Raw genomic sequence first — 15,422 nt, 5'->3', positions numbered from 1 at the left:
TAAAAATAATAATAATTGCCTTTCACTGCTTCAGTGCTGTCTGTAACCTTGCTACACAATAATCCCTTTTGAACGAACGCTTTAAGATACACTTTGTGTAGCTGAAATTAAAGATAATCATTTAAAGAGGAATCTCGCCAAAGAACTGCCCAATTAAGACAATCTAGCTGAAGATGATCTGAGATAATCAGCGAATGAGAAGCGGTGGAATCTGAAGCCTGTATATGTGGCTCCCAGCAGCCCCCACCATTCTGCGGAAAAAGCCTGAGCCAGGAGGCCGAGGGCGGGGTCGGCACCGAGGAAGAGGAGGACGACGGGGAGGAGGAAGACTCCTCGTCCGAGCAGCGCGCCCGGCGTCCCATGAACGCCTTCCTCCTCTTCTGCAAGCGGCACCGCTCGCTGGTCCGGCAGGAGCACCCCCGGCTGGACAACCGCGGGGCCACCAAGATCCTGGCCGACTGGTGGGCCGTCCTGGACCCCAAAGAGAAGCAGAAGTACACGGACATGGCGAAGGAGGTACCGCCGCGCTCCTTTAGACAGCTGATATTCCCGCCTCATTCTGCTTTCTTTTTAGTTGTAGGGTGATTTCTACTGCTTATTTTAGGAATTTTTCTTTGATTTTTTTCTTTTATCAAAATGTACAATATATTAACTTAACATATTAACAGCATAACTGTTGGGGGTGATGGATGGGGTCAAATATAAAAGACCAAATTTACAGAATCTCATAGCACACACACTGACACAGAAAAAAACCGTGAGCGATGTACTGACGTTGATGTGACGTGCCAACAGTAGGCCTAAATGTTCTTTTGGGGTTTTAATAAAAGTGATATGCATTTTAATGACATTTATTTTGGCTTTTGTGAATGGGATTAGTTCATTTAAGTTTTTTCAAATTCATTTGAACATAAAAAATTTTGTTTAAAGGATTTTTCACACGGCACACCTGACCTCGCCTGACGGCACACCAGAGTGCCGCGGCACACCGGTTGGGAAACGCTGTGCTAGCCTAGAGACAACAAAAATATGCCCATAAAACAGGGTATAAGGGCTGATATAATTGTATTTTTAAAAGAATGCTGTTGGCTTATTCGGTATCTAATGCTATTCGTGCTCAACCTTCCTATTTTGGCTACTGCAAGTTTCAGTCAATTGCCACAGTGAATTCATCATACTGAACACCAGTGGAAACCAAGGCCCTGGATGGGGTGGGGGGGGGGGGGTATAGATTTGCAGCTTTAAATTAAAAGCTTCAGTAACAAAAATGTACTAGTAACAGTTTATTTGCCTATATCCCAGAGGGCCGTTTGCAGTTGTAAATTCTGAATCAGAAGTCATTCTCGTTCAATGGCGGGAATCAGCCGGAGCACAGAGATTACCCTGCTGGGCCTCGTGTTGTGGGTGATAAAATATAACGCTCCTGTTTCCACACAGCAAGGAGCGGAACCTGTTCCACTCGTGCTGTTGATGATAAAATATAACACTTCTGTTTCAACACAGTAAGGAGCGGAGCCCGTTCCGTGTTTTGTTAGTCCGAGATAATTGCCGTTTTAGAGCTTTTTTTTTAATGGCTCAGTCTGCGGTTTTGATTCGCTCCGGTGTAATTTGCCGGTGTGTTAGTCAGACCGCAGACAGCCTCTCTCCTGCGCTGGATTATAGGATTAAGGAAGCAGCAGTCAGGCCGGGGGAGGAGCCAATCCCACGCTGGCAGGTAGTGTTTAGGGAGGGGCTAGCCCGTGATGCGGAGGCAGTGGGTACTCAGCGGCTGATAGCCTTTCAGTCCTTTACAGTTTTAATAGGGTATGGACAGCGGTGTCAGTGAGAGTATAGCTAGCTCAGTTTAGCTTTCTGCCTGCTTTTCTCAGCGTATAAAGGATGAGTTGAGCATGGCCTGCCATGGTTGTGGCTGGACTCTTTGCAGTTAGGAGACTCACCTGCTGGAGCCCAATACGGCTGTGCTTGCTTACTTCCATCATCGATCAAATTAACTAATAAATCGAAATTTGACATTTTAAAGAGGGCATTGGATGGAGGTCCATGTGCCATTTTCACTTTCTACGGGCATTGCTTGTGTATATATCATATTTCAGGTAGTGCTATGTATCACCTTGCATTGAATAGATTATTTTAATCGGAAAATAAAATGTTTTTGAAGTGTGATGAGCCATGAAAATAAACCTCAGAATATTGTCTGGAGAGAAAACTTTGACACATACACTTAAGCCTCGTGCAAATGGGCAAAAGCTGAAGCTGAATCGCTTTTCTGTACTTGCTCTGTCTCCCAGTATAAGGACGCGTTCATGAAGGCCAACCCAGGGTACAAGTGGTGCCCCCCATCCAACAAGTCCGTGAAGACCCCTTCCCCCGGCGCCAACTCCCGCAAGAAGGCGTGGCCGTTCTCCTCCGAGCCGCCCAGGGACTGCGCCGCTTCCAAAAAGCCGGCCAAGGCGGAGAGCGTCCCGCAGATCAACTTCTCCATGGCGGGTAGGGGTCCGGCCCGCGGTGGCTGTGGGTGCAGAACGCGCACCCTCCCCGCGCCCGTCTCCGCTTCACTGACCCTGTGCTGATGTGCTTTGGCAGATCCTACTAAAATGGGAGGACTGAGCATGCTGCTGCTAGCGGGGGAGCATGCCCTAACAGCCCGCGAGGTAAGCGTAGCTTTAAGAGAGACCACCCCCCACTCCCTCAAACCGAAAACCGCCATGTCAGTGCACCTTCTTCAATTCTTTCAGTGTTTAAAACAAGCACATAGCTCTGCTGGTTATTTGAGTTCATACAGTGAACAGTCAGTGTGGTTTGTTCTTACATTACGTTACATTACATTACAGGCATTTAGCAAACGTACTTATCCAGTGCGATTTATAGAATTTTTTACGTGGCATTTACATTGAATCCATTTAAACCGCTGGATGTTTACTGAAGCAATTGCAGGTTAAGTACCTTGCTCAAGGGTACAAACTGGGAATCGAATCTACGACCTTTACTTTTCAAGACCAGCTCCTTACCCGTTGTACTATACTGCCGTCTTGTTCTGTGTGCTGGTTCTGTTTTAATATATCTGATTTGAATCAGTTATATCCTTGAGTGTTGCTACTCTGCTACATGTTTGAGAGATTTCCCTGTCATGGAGCTGGGTGTCTCTCCAAGGAAAGCTGAAATATTTTTTGGTATTCTAACTAGGTCATGATTTAAAGTGAAGTAACAGAACCATGGACCATAACTATGTAACGTTGGCTAATTAGCAACTACATTCAAGCACAAATTTGGTAAATAATGTGATTTATTATGTTGTTACCAACTAAGTATATGTGGTGCTGTAAAGCGATTGCAGTGTTATTAACAAGCGTCCTGTTTGTACTGTCATATTCAAAGGCTGTAAATATTTATTGGAGATTCTTTGACCACATTTCACTGTGTTGTGTTTTGAACCGTAATAAGCGCAAATGTATTTGGCGTTTTACAGAATTTTGATAAGGCAGCTTGTTCAGGTGACGGGGCTACTATCTGAAAGCACATACTGTAGGTCTGGGCTGAGGAAAGCAAGCCTGGAACTATATGTTGCTGAGGCTGGTCATCAGCATGTGGCAGCCCAGCTTGGTCCTCCTGCCAAGCGGGCTGATTTTCCACAGATTGGGGCCCCCACTCCCCGCCCGGCTGCCGCTCCGCCAGCCGCAGATCACCAGCGCTGGGAGAGTTCGTTCGCAGCGCGGCGATTAAAGCACGCCGCGTCACAGCCTTAGAATGTGGCCGAGGCGGTCAGGATGAATTTGAGGTGAGTAAACGGAATCTGAGGAGGATTAGCGGTCCCGGGGCCGCACGCTCCGGGACCGCTAGAGCTGCGTGTTCCGCTAGTCCTCCTCTGACTCCGTTCACTCACCTCAAATTCATCCTGACCGCCTCGGCCAGCGCCATCTTATCATAACAGAGAGCCACGGGGGGTCAGCGTAAAACAGCAGGCCGAGAAGCCGCTCTCACACCTCGTAAAACGCTAGTGCAGCAGCTGCTGTTCTAAAATGGTTGCTTCATTTATGAGCGGTAACACAACAAAAAAAAAATGAATTGGTATTAAATAGTAATTAAGGAAGAAAAAAATTACAGAAATAGAAACAGGTGATCTTTCACGTTTCAGATCGCCTCAAAAAAGTCTCCTTCGGTTGCGGACTCGGCCAAGCAGTCTGGGACGTCAGACTTAGGCCAGCTTGTTGAGGTAAGAGGGTCAGCAAAAAAAAATGTGGTATTGCGACATTGAATGGAATTCCAGAGGTAGGTTTTCTGAACCATTTCTGCTTCGATTGAAGTGAATTGAAATTTCTGTTCATTTCCCAAGTGCAAATATTCCCCCCATTAGTTTCCATGCAGTCCTGCAGAGGGGACGGGGGTGGGGTCCTTCTATAAGGTGGTTGCCTTCAGTGTGTGACCCTGTACCTGTAGGTGTTTCTGTACGTGGGTATATGTTTGACTCTGTGTCATTGCTGACAGTGGCATTAGTGCTGACCCCCAGTGACATGGCCGTGCTCCGTCTGTCTGTCCAGGTCTCCTCCGGTACCCCACAGCCCACCACGGCGGACACGGCCACCGAGGGGAAGGTCTCGCAGGCGGACCTGTCTGAGGTGTGTTCTCCTCACAGAGAGAAACATTACATGAAAGGCCCTCCCGGTGAACTCGGCCATTTTGGAACATTGCTCAAATGACATGCATATTCCATGATGTTTTTCCCTGGCTCGGATAACCATCAGGGGGTGCCACGTGTACGTTTTGTCAAGCCCACAATGTTTTTTTTTCCAGATTTGTTTTGGGGAATGTCTGTGTAATAACTGCGTTTTACAGCTGGAAAGGAGTATATGCAGAATGTTGTCCAGCAGGTGTTGTATGGACCAAGTAGCCACGTGCTCAAGCGCAGTCTTAACTTCCCCTCACCTGCAGATCTGTCCCTCACCTGGAACGTCCCGGCTGGGGGCGACTGACCCAACAAAGCCCTGCATCGATCCTCCTGTGTCTCGCCCACCCGAGGTATGGTTTTATCCACCTTGCGCACGTCCGGTCTGGATTTACACTGCTCAGCGTATGTTGAACATTGAGGGTGACTGGCAAGAAAAATCTTAAACTCTGAGCTGTGATAATTTGTAGGTTTTGTGTTTTTGTGACCAGGTATCCAGCTGCTCCCAGGCAACTGTAGCTGAAGGTAGGCTCAGTGGACCGACTGCTCTGCTCCAGCTGGCTGAGGTACGTGTGTGTGTGTGTGTGTGTGTGTGTGCATGTGCGTGTGTGTGTGTGTGTGTGTGTGTGCGCATGTGTCGATAGCGTACAGTAAAGATGTGCTAGACTGTGAACACAAAATAAGCTGCCATCTGCTGGTGATGAGCTGTACGGCTGTATTGTTTTCTGGCTATTCAAATTTTATCATGCATTTGCCGTGATTAAATATTTGTTTGACTTGAAATTGACTAGTTTATCTAGGGGGAAAATCCAGATACAGATGCATTTTCATAAATGACAATAAACAGAATAGAAAATGACAACTGCTAAGCAATTAGTCGTGAGTCATTGGAATATAGCCCTTTTGCTAGATTCCTCTAAACTACCCATTATGTTCTTTATGTCTGCATTCTGTAGATGTGTCTGGCATCTGAGGCGAAGAAGACTGTGAGCTCAGCACCACGACCGCGGGGTCAGTCCCCCACTGCCGCCTCTACAGGCATCGCCACGGAGACGGTCGCCGGGGAGCAGGCCAGTGACGCTCAGGGAGCCCCTCTGTCCTCCCCCTGCGTCTCTTCCTGTCCTTCCTCTCTCTCCGCCTCTTCCACCCCCACAAATGACACGCCCCCCGTCCTCGGCCAGCCCCAGACCCCGAAGAAGAAGAAAAAGAAAAAGAAGAGGGAAGGGCGTGAGGCCGCTGAGGGCGGGGCCAGCGAAGGCGTGGTCAGGAGCGCATGCGGACCCCCCGCCAAACCCTGCAAGAGGAGCCCGTCTTCGGAGTCGGACCTGGAGAGCCTCATCGACACCATCGACGCTGTAGCCAAGGGGTCCTGGGGCGCAGAGGACGACGGGGAGGAGGTGCCCCGCAAGAAACCCCGCCCACTCTCAGACCCAGGCTTCCCCAAGAGGAAGTCGAGGCCTAATGCAAGGAAGTCCATCAAGGCACAAGAGGAGGAGGAGGCAGAGGAGGAGGAGGAGGAGGACCACAAGCCTGTGGAGGCGTGCGTGCCCATAGCCTTTCCTAGGTCTGATAGAGAGGGGGAGGTGCCTAGCGTGAAGGCAGAGCCCTCAGCCAGCGCAGAGGAGACCCTGGCCCCGCCCAGCCCCTTAGCCACACCCATGAAGGACGAGGATAAGGCGGCGGCCAAGCTGGAGAGCTTCGGCTCCAGGAAGTCTGAGAGGACCTGTAAAGGGGCCCTGTACAAGACCCTGGTGTCTGAGGGAATGCTCACATCACTGAGGGCCAATGTGGACAGAGGTAATTAATAACCACAGTACATGTCTTATTTTGTTTCAGAATGCCATTTCTTTTATATATCTCTACATGATTACACACACACACGGACACATACACACACGTGTACAGAAAAGCTGGATATACAATGGGTATGTGCTGTTGTAGATTGATAGGAGGGAGATGGATGTCTTCTAATGAAATTGAAATTTAAATTAATAACTGATTCAGTATTGTAACATATTAAACCTGTGTTTTGTAGCTGTGCGATGTCCTGCAACATTCGTGGTTGTAAAGAGAAACATAAAGTAATGTGATACGTATTCTGCAGGAAGAAGAGGCTGAGTGGTCAGGGCAGTGCAGGTGGTTGCAGGTGATTGGCTGCAGTGGTCAGGGCAGTGCAGGTGGTTGCAGGTGATTGGCTGCAGGGTAATGGGTGGGCGTGTTCTGCAGGGAGAAGAGCCTCTGGTCGAGGGAACGTCTCAGACTTGGAGGGCAGTTGGGCTGAGGAGAGCTGGACGTTCGCTCAGTCCGGCGCCAGCAGCAGCAAGAAGCTGAAGAAACTGAAATCGAAAGATGAGTCTGCTCCTGGGTGAGCACCCCAAAAACGATGTCCATGAACCCATTTTCATCACAATGTGTCCGTTACGTAATGCCCCCCCCCCCCCCCCAAATTCATCAGCATTACCTCCCTTTTGTTACAGTGTGCTGGAAGTTGAAGGGGGAAACTCGTGATTTGGTCTGTTCTTACTGTCAAAATAATTGGTGTGACTTGTATTTCATGTGTCAGAACCAAATGCATAATCTGTATCTGCAGAAGAATATTTGAAGTGTAATGTATTTGGGATATAAGGCCTCCTCTTTGCATTATTTAAATGAATGGAGGTCTTTTGGTTTGGAGAATACTATGGTATAGAAACAAATGTATTTATTTTTATTCATATTTATTAAGTTGCAATCTAAATATTTCAGACATAGCAAAATGCAGATCTCGGTAGTTTGCTAGTTGCTATAGTTTCATCCGAACAGCCTCTACTAAATTTTCTGAATCCATTCAGGGAAAGGGGAGGAATTTTACATAACTGAAATTATTGTTTGGAGTGGGTGTGAGGGCCTGTACGTTTGACAAGTCACGTCCCCTTGAACAAAGCAACCAACCCTGATTGGCTATATGGCATCTGTATAAATGGATGATATTCAAAGCAACCAAACATGATTGCCTATATGGCATCTGCATAAATGGATGACCAAACCTGATTGGCTGTAGGGCATCTGCATAAATGGATGACCAAACCTGATTGGCTATATGGCATCTGCATAAATGGATGACCAAACCTGATTGGCTATATGGCATCTGCAGAAATGGATGACCAAACCTGATTGGCTGTATGGCATCTGCATAATTGGATGATGTGTGAATTGTGGTCTGCATAAGCTCCAGATAAAGGGTGTCTGCTCAGGCACAGCCGAACTCTGCTGATGCCAGCTGTACTGACCACTTCAGTCTAGGGAGGCTGGAGGAGGAGTTTGAGAAGAAGTTCAACAGCCTGCCGCAGTACAGCCCCCTGACCTTTGACAGGAAGAGCACCTGCGTCACCAAGAAGAAGAAAAGCTGTGGGAACAGGGCTGAGGATCCACCCAAACCCGTCAGAGGTAAGCAGAGAGCATGCTGAGAGATCTGCTCCATTGTCCCACATACTGCATTGAAGATGAATGTTATCTGCCTGTTAACCACTAATTTTGCTGAAAGATTCCATGGATGTCACTCAGTATAACATTTTTTCTGTACTGTTTTTTGTACTGTAGGTTCTCCATCTCAGAAAAAGAATTTGTTCCACAAGATTGTTGGCAAGTATAAGCACAGAAAGGAACAGCCCACTACCACGGATAAAGGTAAATTGGAGCTCTCAACACTTTCAAAATTTTGTTTAAAGTAAGAAAATAGCTGAAATAACCATAAATTATCACAGAGGGATGTATCCTCTACACATCCACCAAATTCAGAGTAATGTCAATAACTATAATAGCACACAATTCAAGTCAGGCATAAAATACGTATTGAAAAAATCCTTAACCTCAACGCCCCACAAACCCACCTCCCTACTGAACTCCTCCCACACGGCCCCACCCACAAGTAAACAAACACACATGGTTTAACAAACACACGCAAACGGCATCCCGATGCTCAACAGCACCAAATGCGACATAGCTCAGGAGGTAAGACCGATTGGCTGGCAGTCGGAGGGTTGCCGGTTCAAACCCCACCTTGGGCGTGTCGAAGTGTCCTTGAGCAAGACACCTAACCCCTAACTGCTCTGGCGAATGAGAGGCATCAATTGTAAAGCGCTTTGGATAAAAGCACTATATAAATGCAGTCCAAATGCAATTTGTAGACTTTACACAATGATCTGACAATTCTGTGGCATCCCAGATTATTTCTAAATTTTGCCTTTTAACCCAGATTCTGTGATTCCGTCCAACTTCTCAATATGAGAGGATATTTTCCAGTGCATGCGTTGGTACAAATAAACCTTCAAGGCGAATGCAGATTTCTGCACTGAAATAACTTTGGCATTCTATGTTCCGCACTATTCATAGGTATCTATATTATAGTATGTAGCCTAAGGTTTCAAAAGACACTTGATAAGAACGTTTTGTAGTTTCATTAAGTTTATTAAAAGACGCTTTGTGATGAGACCTTTAAATGATTTCATTTTTAGGAAAATACATTTTGTTAGCCTTGAGAGATATATGGCTGTAAGTAGGCCATTACATCAGGTCCTTCATGATGTCATGAAGGATCTGGACCCAATAGCTCAGAGCCCAGTAATAAATTGAACTCCACCCATTCATCAAACTGCACATAGGAATTGACTGAAATGACATTTTGTTAGCCTTGAGAGATATATGGCTGTAAGTAGTATGATAAATAATTTGATTGTTAAATTTAACAAAATGATTATCCATTGTTTAATGTGTATTACTGTGGTGCATGTAACAGATTTAGTCTTTAATTTTCTTTGCGTGAATCTCGATAAAAAATGTGTTTAATAGCAAGCTATTTTGCATGTGTTTTGTTGCAACATTCACCCGTCCCATCAGTCACGCAGAAACCCAGCAGTCATTTCCTGTCCGCAGGCACCCAGCAGTCATTTCCTGTCTGCGGTTCGGGAGCCGCCACCGTAACGTGTTTAAAACTCTGCTACCCTCCACAGCCATAGCGGCGCAGGCCCTGACCACCCCGCACGCGGCCCAGGGGGCCGCACACGGGGGGTCCTGCGCCGCGCTGTACCCCGAGGGCCTGGGCGGGGCCGAGACGCTGGTGGGCAGCCAGAAGAGGAAGGCCAGGAAGAGGAAGATCACCCACCTGGTGCGGGCGGCTGACGGCAGGCTGTCCCCGGCAGAGGGTGAGAGGCGGGGCATGCCGCTGTGCCGTCCCATAATCCTCTGGGCTTTGCAGTCATGTATTCGTGAAAGTAAAGAACTGTGAGCTATTATTCATAATTTTCTTACTTTGTAGAAAATGGTAGCTTTTTGGGGGTGTGTGTAGTATACGTGTTTACATGCAGAATGACGTAAAGGAGGAATGTGTGTCAGTGTATTACACACACACACACACATACACACACACACACACACACATACACGCATGCAGGTTTGGTTCGGTTTCGCTTTCAGCTTTCTGTCCGCAGGAAACCGAGCCGGAGAGCCACAGGATCAGGAGGAAAAGCCATCTACCCAAACGACTTTATGCAACAACGCCCGATCAGGACCACAGGAGGCGTGCGCCGCCCCCGCGGACACCGCGGACCGGCCCGGCGTGTCCGGCCTCCCTGCGTTTTTCAGTCTGGCGGCTCTGGCGGAGGTGGCAGCCATGGAGAACGTGCAAAGGTGAGCCACCTCAACCCTATTCCTGTTTCATAATCAACTGTCACTAGTATACAGTGTTCCTTATAATGCCTGTTTTATAATCAACTGTCACTAGTATACAGTGTTCCTTGTAATGCCTGTTTTATAATCAACGGTCACTAGTATACAGTATTCCTTATAATGTCTGTTTTATAATCAACGGTCACTAGTATACAGTATTCCTTATAATGCTTGTTTTATAATCTACAGTCACTAGCATACAGTATTCCTTAAAATGCTTGTTTCATAGTCAAGAGTCACTAGTATACAGCATTCCTTATAATGCTATAATCACAGTTGTTTATACAGTGTTCCTTACAATGCCTGTTTTATAATCAACAGTCACTAGTATACAGTATTCCTTATAATGCTTGTTTCATAGTCAAGAGTCACTAGTATACAGTGTTCCTTACAATGCCTGTTTCATAATCAACAATCGTTAATGTATGGGATTCCTTATAATGCTTGTTTCATAATCAACAGCCAGTAGTATGCAGTATTCCTTATAATTCCTTCTTTAATCAATGCAGTACACAGTAATATTGAAAAAATAGTTTTGTGCTTCAATAAGCCCTTAATGCCCTTCATTAGATTGGTGGACAGTTTTAGGACAATCAGAGGGTGCTCAGACGTGCTTGTGAGGCAGTATGCAACTTAAAGGATTGTTTCAGATTAAGTCTCCTCAAGAACCAGGAATTTTATTACTGAAAAAATATGAAAATTGCAAATAAACCTTTTTTGTCTGTGGACAAAAAAGTTTGATAGAACTATTTTTGTGACATTGCAGTGAGCATTTTCTGAGCATTCCATCACTAATAAGAGAATGGCCCAAAAGCTGATAACCATAATGATTTATCCCCTTATTTATACTTCTGGCACATTATTTTGCATGCAAGCTAACTATGACCCTTTTTTATGAATTTGCATGCTCATTTATGCCGGTTGGATCAAGCTCAAACTGTTACATTTAAATATTGGTTTTGAATAATTTACATTTTGTGTTCCATTCATGAAAATGATGACCTGTCATTCCGGGTAATTTAGGCAGCGAATAACAATACTGAACCCTTCTGATGTCATTTACATAGCAACAGAGCACTCCGATCTCTTGGAATGATGGGTAGCAGTCTAACTATGTTGATTCTGACAACATATAAGATATAACAGCATTTACTCATTTATCAAGGCTGTGACAGAAATTTTCTATGATGTTAGTCATGATCAAAGTTACACTTTGAAAATTTGTGTTAAAGATCTCTATTTGTGGGCTTGTGCTAGCTATGGGTTACTTTGATATATTCCCTTATAGCGCAGTTATGGGTAAAGACTAGCAGCAAGCTAGGATTCAGTCACTGTTACTCTCACCTCTACAGAAGCATAGTTTTTTAAAAAATTAAATCAAGCTGCACTTTTTCTACTACTTTTTCTGTGAGATGAGTAGTTTTGCTTATATGCACACACTGTTGTTTATATTGTAAAGCTCCATTTTGCAATCGCTGCCTTCATACAGGAGTTTCTAAGAATTGAGATATGTGAGAGATATTTCTGATTTTGGAGCAGGTTTGCGTGAGCAGGTATTTATCCTCGTCCCGTCGTGATTGCGTTTCAGAGCCCAGCACACTGCCAGACTGCCGCCGGAGGGCCAGTCCAAGGAAATGGTGCAGAACCATGTCCTGATCTCCTGTGGCGACCAGTAAGAACTCACCGTTAGGGCAAACAGACACTGCGCCCTTCTCTTCTCCTGACCCCCCCCCCCCCCCCTCCCCCCCCCTCCCTGCACTGGGCCAGGGGGGGTGGAAAGTGAAATGGGCGGGAGCTCTGAGTGAGCCAGGGGGCGGGGGGGGGGGCTGTAGGTTGGCTCTCTCCAAAGCTTTCCCCTGGAGAGGGAGCCCCGCCCCACCCAAGACTTCCATCAGGTGGCTGTGATGGGTAGCATTGCTCAAAGGAGGGCTTCTGGCTTTGCACACAAGAAGTGCATGTGAAGGACCTCTGTGTGCTCAGTGTATCCTGCCCATATGGACATTCTTTTAATTCAGTGTTGCCTGATCACCTCTGTGAGACCTTGGTTGCTCTTGTCAAACGCTCTTTGGATAAGCCCCACTTATCCACACTTCCCTTAACCAGATTGGCACAATAACGGTTCGTTTCCATCAAGACCTCAAAATGGCTTCCAAATGTTACCTCTAGCTCTGCTTCTTAGGCCATTACTCTAACTGATTCAGTGTCTCAGGTGCTTGAGGTGTAGTGAACTGCAGAAACAAAATCATTCACACCAGTTTCTACAAACTCAACCACCGACAATGACATCTACAAGCCCAAGTGACCAAGTCAAACTTTGTTTCATTTGATTTACATCATTGCATTTAAAAAAAAGATTGTTTAATCCGACGAGAGTATACGCATGATTTTAATTGGGCGCTCATGCTCATTTTACCACAAGGCAGTGATGTTTGTACACATGCTAAATTTGCCACAATCACAACAAATAACCCTGATGATGTAAGGTGCACCTTTTCCCCACATTGCAACTTGAAATTAAAGCCAGAATATTCTTATGCAATACACAGCATGCAGTTCAGATTTCACTAAATGCTTTAATAGGCCTAACAGTGACACAATCTAGTGTTAATATTAGATATTGCCAGAGCAAAACCAGAACCCACTAACATGTGAGATTCACATAATTTATATCTTTATCTTTTTTTTAACAGATCAGCATATTTAGTCTGTGGACAGTTTGACAAACAACGATTCAAAGCAGAATTTAGATAAAATTGATTTTTGTCACTTTTTTAGGTTGAAAAGGCTGTTTTGTTTAAAAGGATTTGCAAGGAAATATTTTTCATTTTCATATTATTACTAATTATGTTTTTACTGAATGTTTCCACTTAAATTTTAGAAATTAAGTAACAAAATTCTGTTAGATTCTAGAAAGCTGGAAGCTTAGATTCTCAAATGCTGAGCGATTACTGCTTTATAGTTGTTAGTTATTTCAATTACAGCACAGTCTAATGACTGGAAATACCCAGACGTGGGTTCCATTCCACGTTGTGTACAAATGTGTATGTTTTGCTTTAGGAGTTTTATTGTGAGTGAGAGTGCTGGTTTTTGCTGTGAGATGTTGTATCACAGTACCTGCTCATTTTTGGAGGTGAAGTTCATTGTCTGGTATACCACTTTTCAGGATTCCATTTAGAGTTTTTATATTTTAAAATATTTGCAAGCGTATGATCCATGTGGTTTATTATTAGGCCACACATCTAAGCTGCAAAGGCTGTCTTTGAAATAGGACATAACATTTGACCAGATAAATTAGAGTGCATTACTGTGTCCCAAACCTGCTCGTTCTCCACTGCTGGGAACATATGCAGTTCTTCACAGACAGTTACAAATGGTTCATTAGCTAACCATAGCGTTCTGTGCTCCTCTGGAGAATCCACAGCATTAGACGTTGTTAGTTCACTGCAGCAAAATTGTATGCAATGCTATGCACCATAGCTGGCGGATGGAGAGAGAAATATCAGTGAAATGTGACTAGCTCCATTAGCATCCCAATCATGTCACTAGTCAGCACAAGTCAGATGTGTTTTTTTTATGTTTGTTTTTTAAACTCCTCAGCCATTGAAGGGTAAGTTCAGCTTAATGTGATTTTTTTCTGTGTTATCAAAGCATCCAATGAAAGACCAAAACCTAAAATGTTTCTGGCTCTCAATACTGTCTGACATAGTCTTACCCCATTTAGCGCCCAATCAGGAAGCCATTCATTCAAGATGTGCGCTAAAATCCTTAACTGCAGCGCAGAAAGACAGTTTCTTTTTCAGAAAACAATCTATGGACAGTGTAGTTCCATACAGCCATCCGTTATCTATACCCTCTTATTTCTGGGCAGGGTCGCTGACTTTTTCAGTATTTTTATGCTGCACCAAACTACTTTCCACACGTCAAAAATGCAGTCGTTGTCCATTCGTTAAGTTTCAGTAAAAACTACAATGGCCAGGTTCAATGAACAGTACTTGCTGGTTGGTTTGGATCTTTTCATAGGATATGGGAAAAATAAAATTATGCCAGACTTATCTTTTGATCCACTGGCTGACGACAGACATTCCCCCGTAAGGTTTTATAGTGTCATAGATTAGTGGAGCTGCTTGAGAAGCCTTACTGAAGTCCTCACTTCATTTCCCATTCTTTTTTTTATAAGTGTGTCTTTGATAGTTTTATTTTATTTTATTGTATTTTTTTTTGGATCTCCAGTCAACATATACTGTATTTTCCTCCCATGAAGTTTTCTGTGAGTTTTATCAATGGTACCTTTTTCATGCAGATGATTAATAATTGTGTGTGCTAGTTTAGGACCATTGTTTTTTTTTTACATTTATATTCTTGACCTTAAAAGCTTTTTCCCTTTGTACCCAGTTTACAGGATTATTATGACTGTTCTCAAAGAAAAACTCAGAGCAAAATACAAAAAAAGACGGAAAGCCTATGGTAACCTGATCAGCAACAGGAAACTGACAAGGGCTGCAGTGATTTGAGAGCAGTGGTTACTGACTCATTCCTGACTCAAGTGAATATATTAAATTCCTGAAGCAGTTGCATTGCTGTCTCCAGCCATTGCTTGTTAAGAATTGTGGAAAATAACAGAGCACAGTCTCTTCTATGTGCCACCTTCAGATTAGTGCAGTTGAAGCCATATCGGACTCCAGGTACTAGAGTGCAATACAATGGAAGGAATTCATTTTTTTATATCTGTTCTCCTTTTTCAGAGAGCGGAACTAAATACTGTGGTAATTACTTTATGGTATTTTGCAGGGGTACTGTCGTGAGCCATAAGGTAAAGTTTTACTTGATCTACTTCTGTTCAATTTTGCAGGTTTGGTATAAATCAGGATTATAATACGAAACCATTTAGAGCCAGTTTACGTTATGAAGGTACAGGACAAACAGAATATATTTTCTAAAAGCAGAAATAAAGGAGACATATTTATAGGTATCAAATAATATTCCACAAAGTACTTCCACTTCTGGTTATTCTTGCACAATGCTTATGCTTCATGTTTTAACCGTCATTCAGCTGGATTTG

General features: G+C 44.5%; 1 protein-coding gene across 5 annotated transcripts in view; it reads left to right on the top strand.

Annotated features, from left to right (window-relative positions):
• The window catches only part of LOC118209990 (HMG box transcription factor BBX-like), a 29,189-nt gene extending 13,767 nt beyond the window's left edge, over positions 1-15,422 (top strand). For 4 of the 5 annotated variants that reach the window (XM_035385758.1, XM_035385760.1, XM_035385759.1 and 1 more), the window contains exons 4-17: positions 238-516; positions 2,289-2,487; positions 2,584-2,651; positions 4,133-4,210; positions 4,536-4,613; positions 4,927-5,013; positions 5,152-5,226; positions 5,617-6,457; positions 6,887-7,025; positions 7,938-8,086; positions 8,240-8,326; positions 9,649-9,840; positions 10,126-10,324; positions 11,952-15,422. In XM_035385758.1, the coding sequence (XP_035241649.1) occupies positions 238-516; positions 2,289-2,487; positions 2,584-2,651; positions 4,133-4,210; positions 4,536-4,613; positions 4,927-5,013; positions 5,152-5,226; positions 5,617-6,457; positions 6,887-7,025; positions 7,938-8,086; positions 8,240-8,326; positions 9,649-9,840; positions 10,126-10,324; positions 11,952-12,039 (2,559 nt within the window). In that variant the 3' untranslated portion in view covers positions 12,040-15,422. The remainder of the gene's footprint in view (positions 1-237; positions 517-2,288; positions 2,488-2,583; positions 2,652-4,132; positions 4,211-4,535; positions 4,614-4,926; positions 5,014-5,151; positions 5,227-5,616; positions 6,458-6,886; positions 7,026-7,937; positions 8,087-8,239; positions 8,327-9,648; positions 9,841-10,125; positions 10,325-11,951) is intronic. The other variant, XM_035385762.1, reaches the window with a different exon arrangement.

This window comes from Anguilla anguilla, chromosome 12 (assembly GCF_013347855.1).
Source record: "Anguilla anguilla isolate fAngAng1 chromosome 12, fAngAng1.pri, whole genome shotgun sequence".
NCBI lineage: Eukaryota > Metazoa > Chordata > Actinopteri > Anguilliformes > Anguillidae > Anguilla > Anguilla anguilla.
Note: the sequence above shows the minus strand (reverse complement) of the source record. Positions and strands in the feature narration are given on the sequence as shown.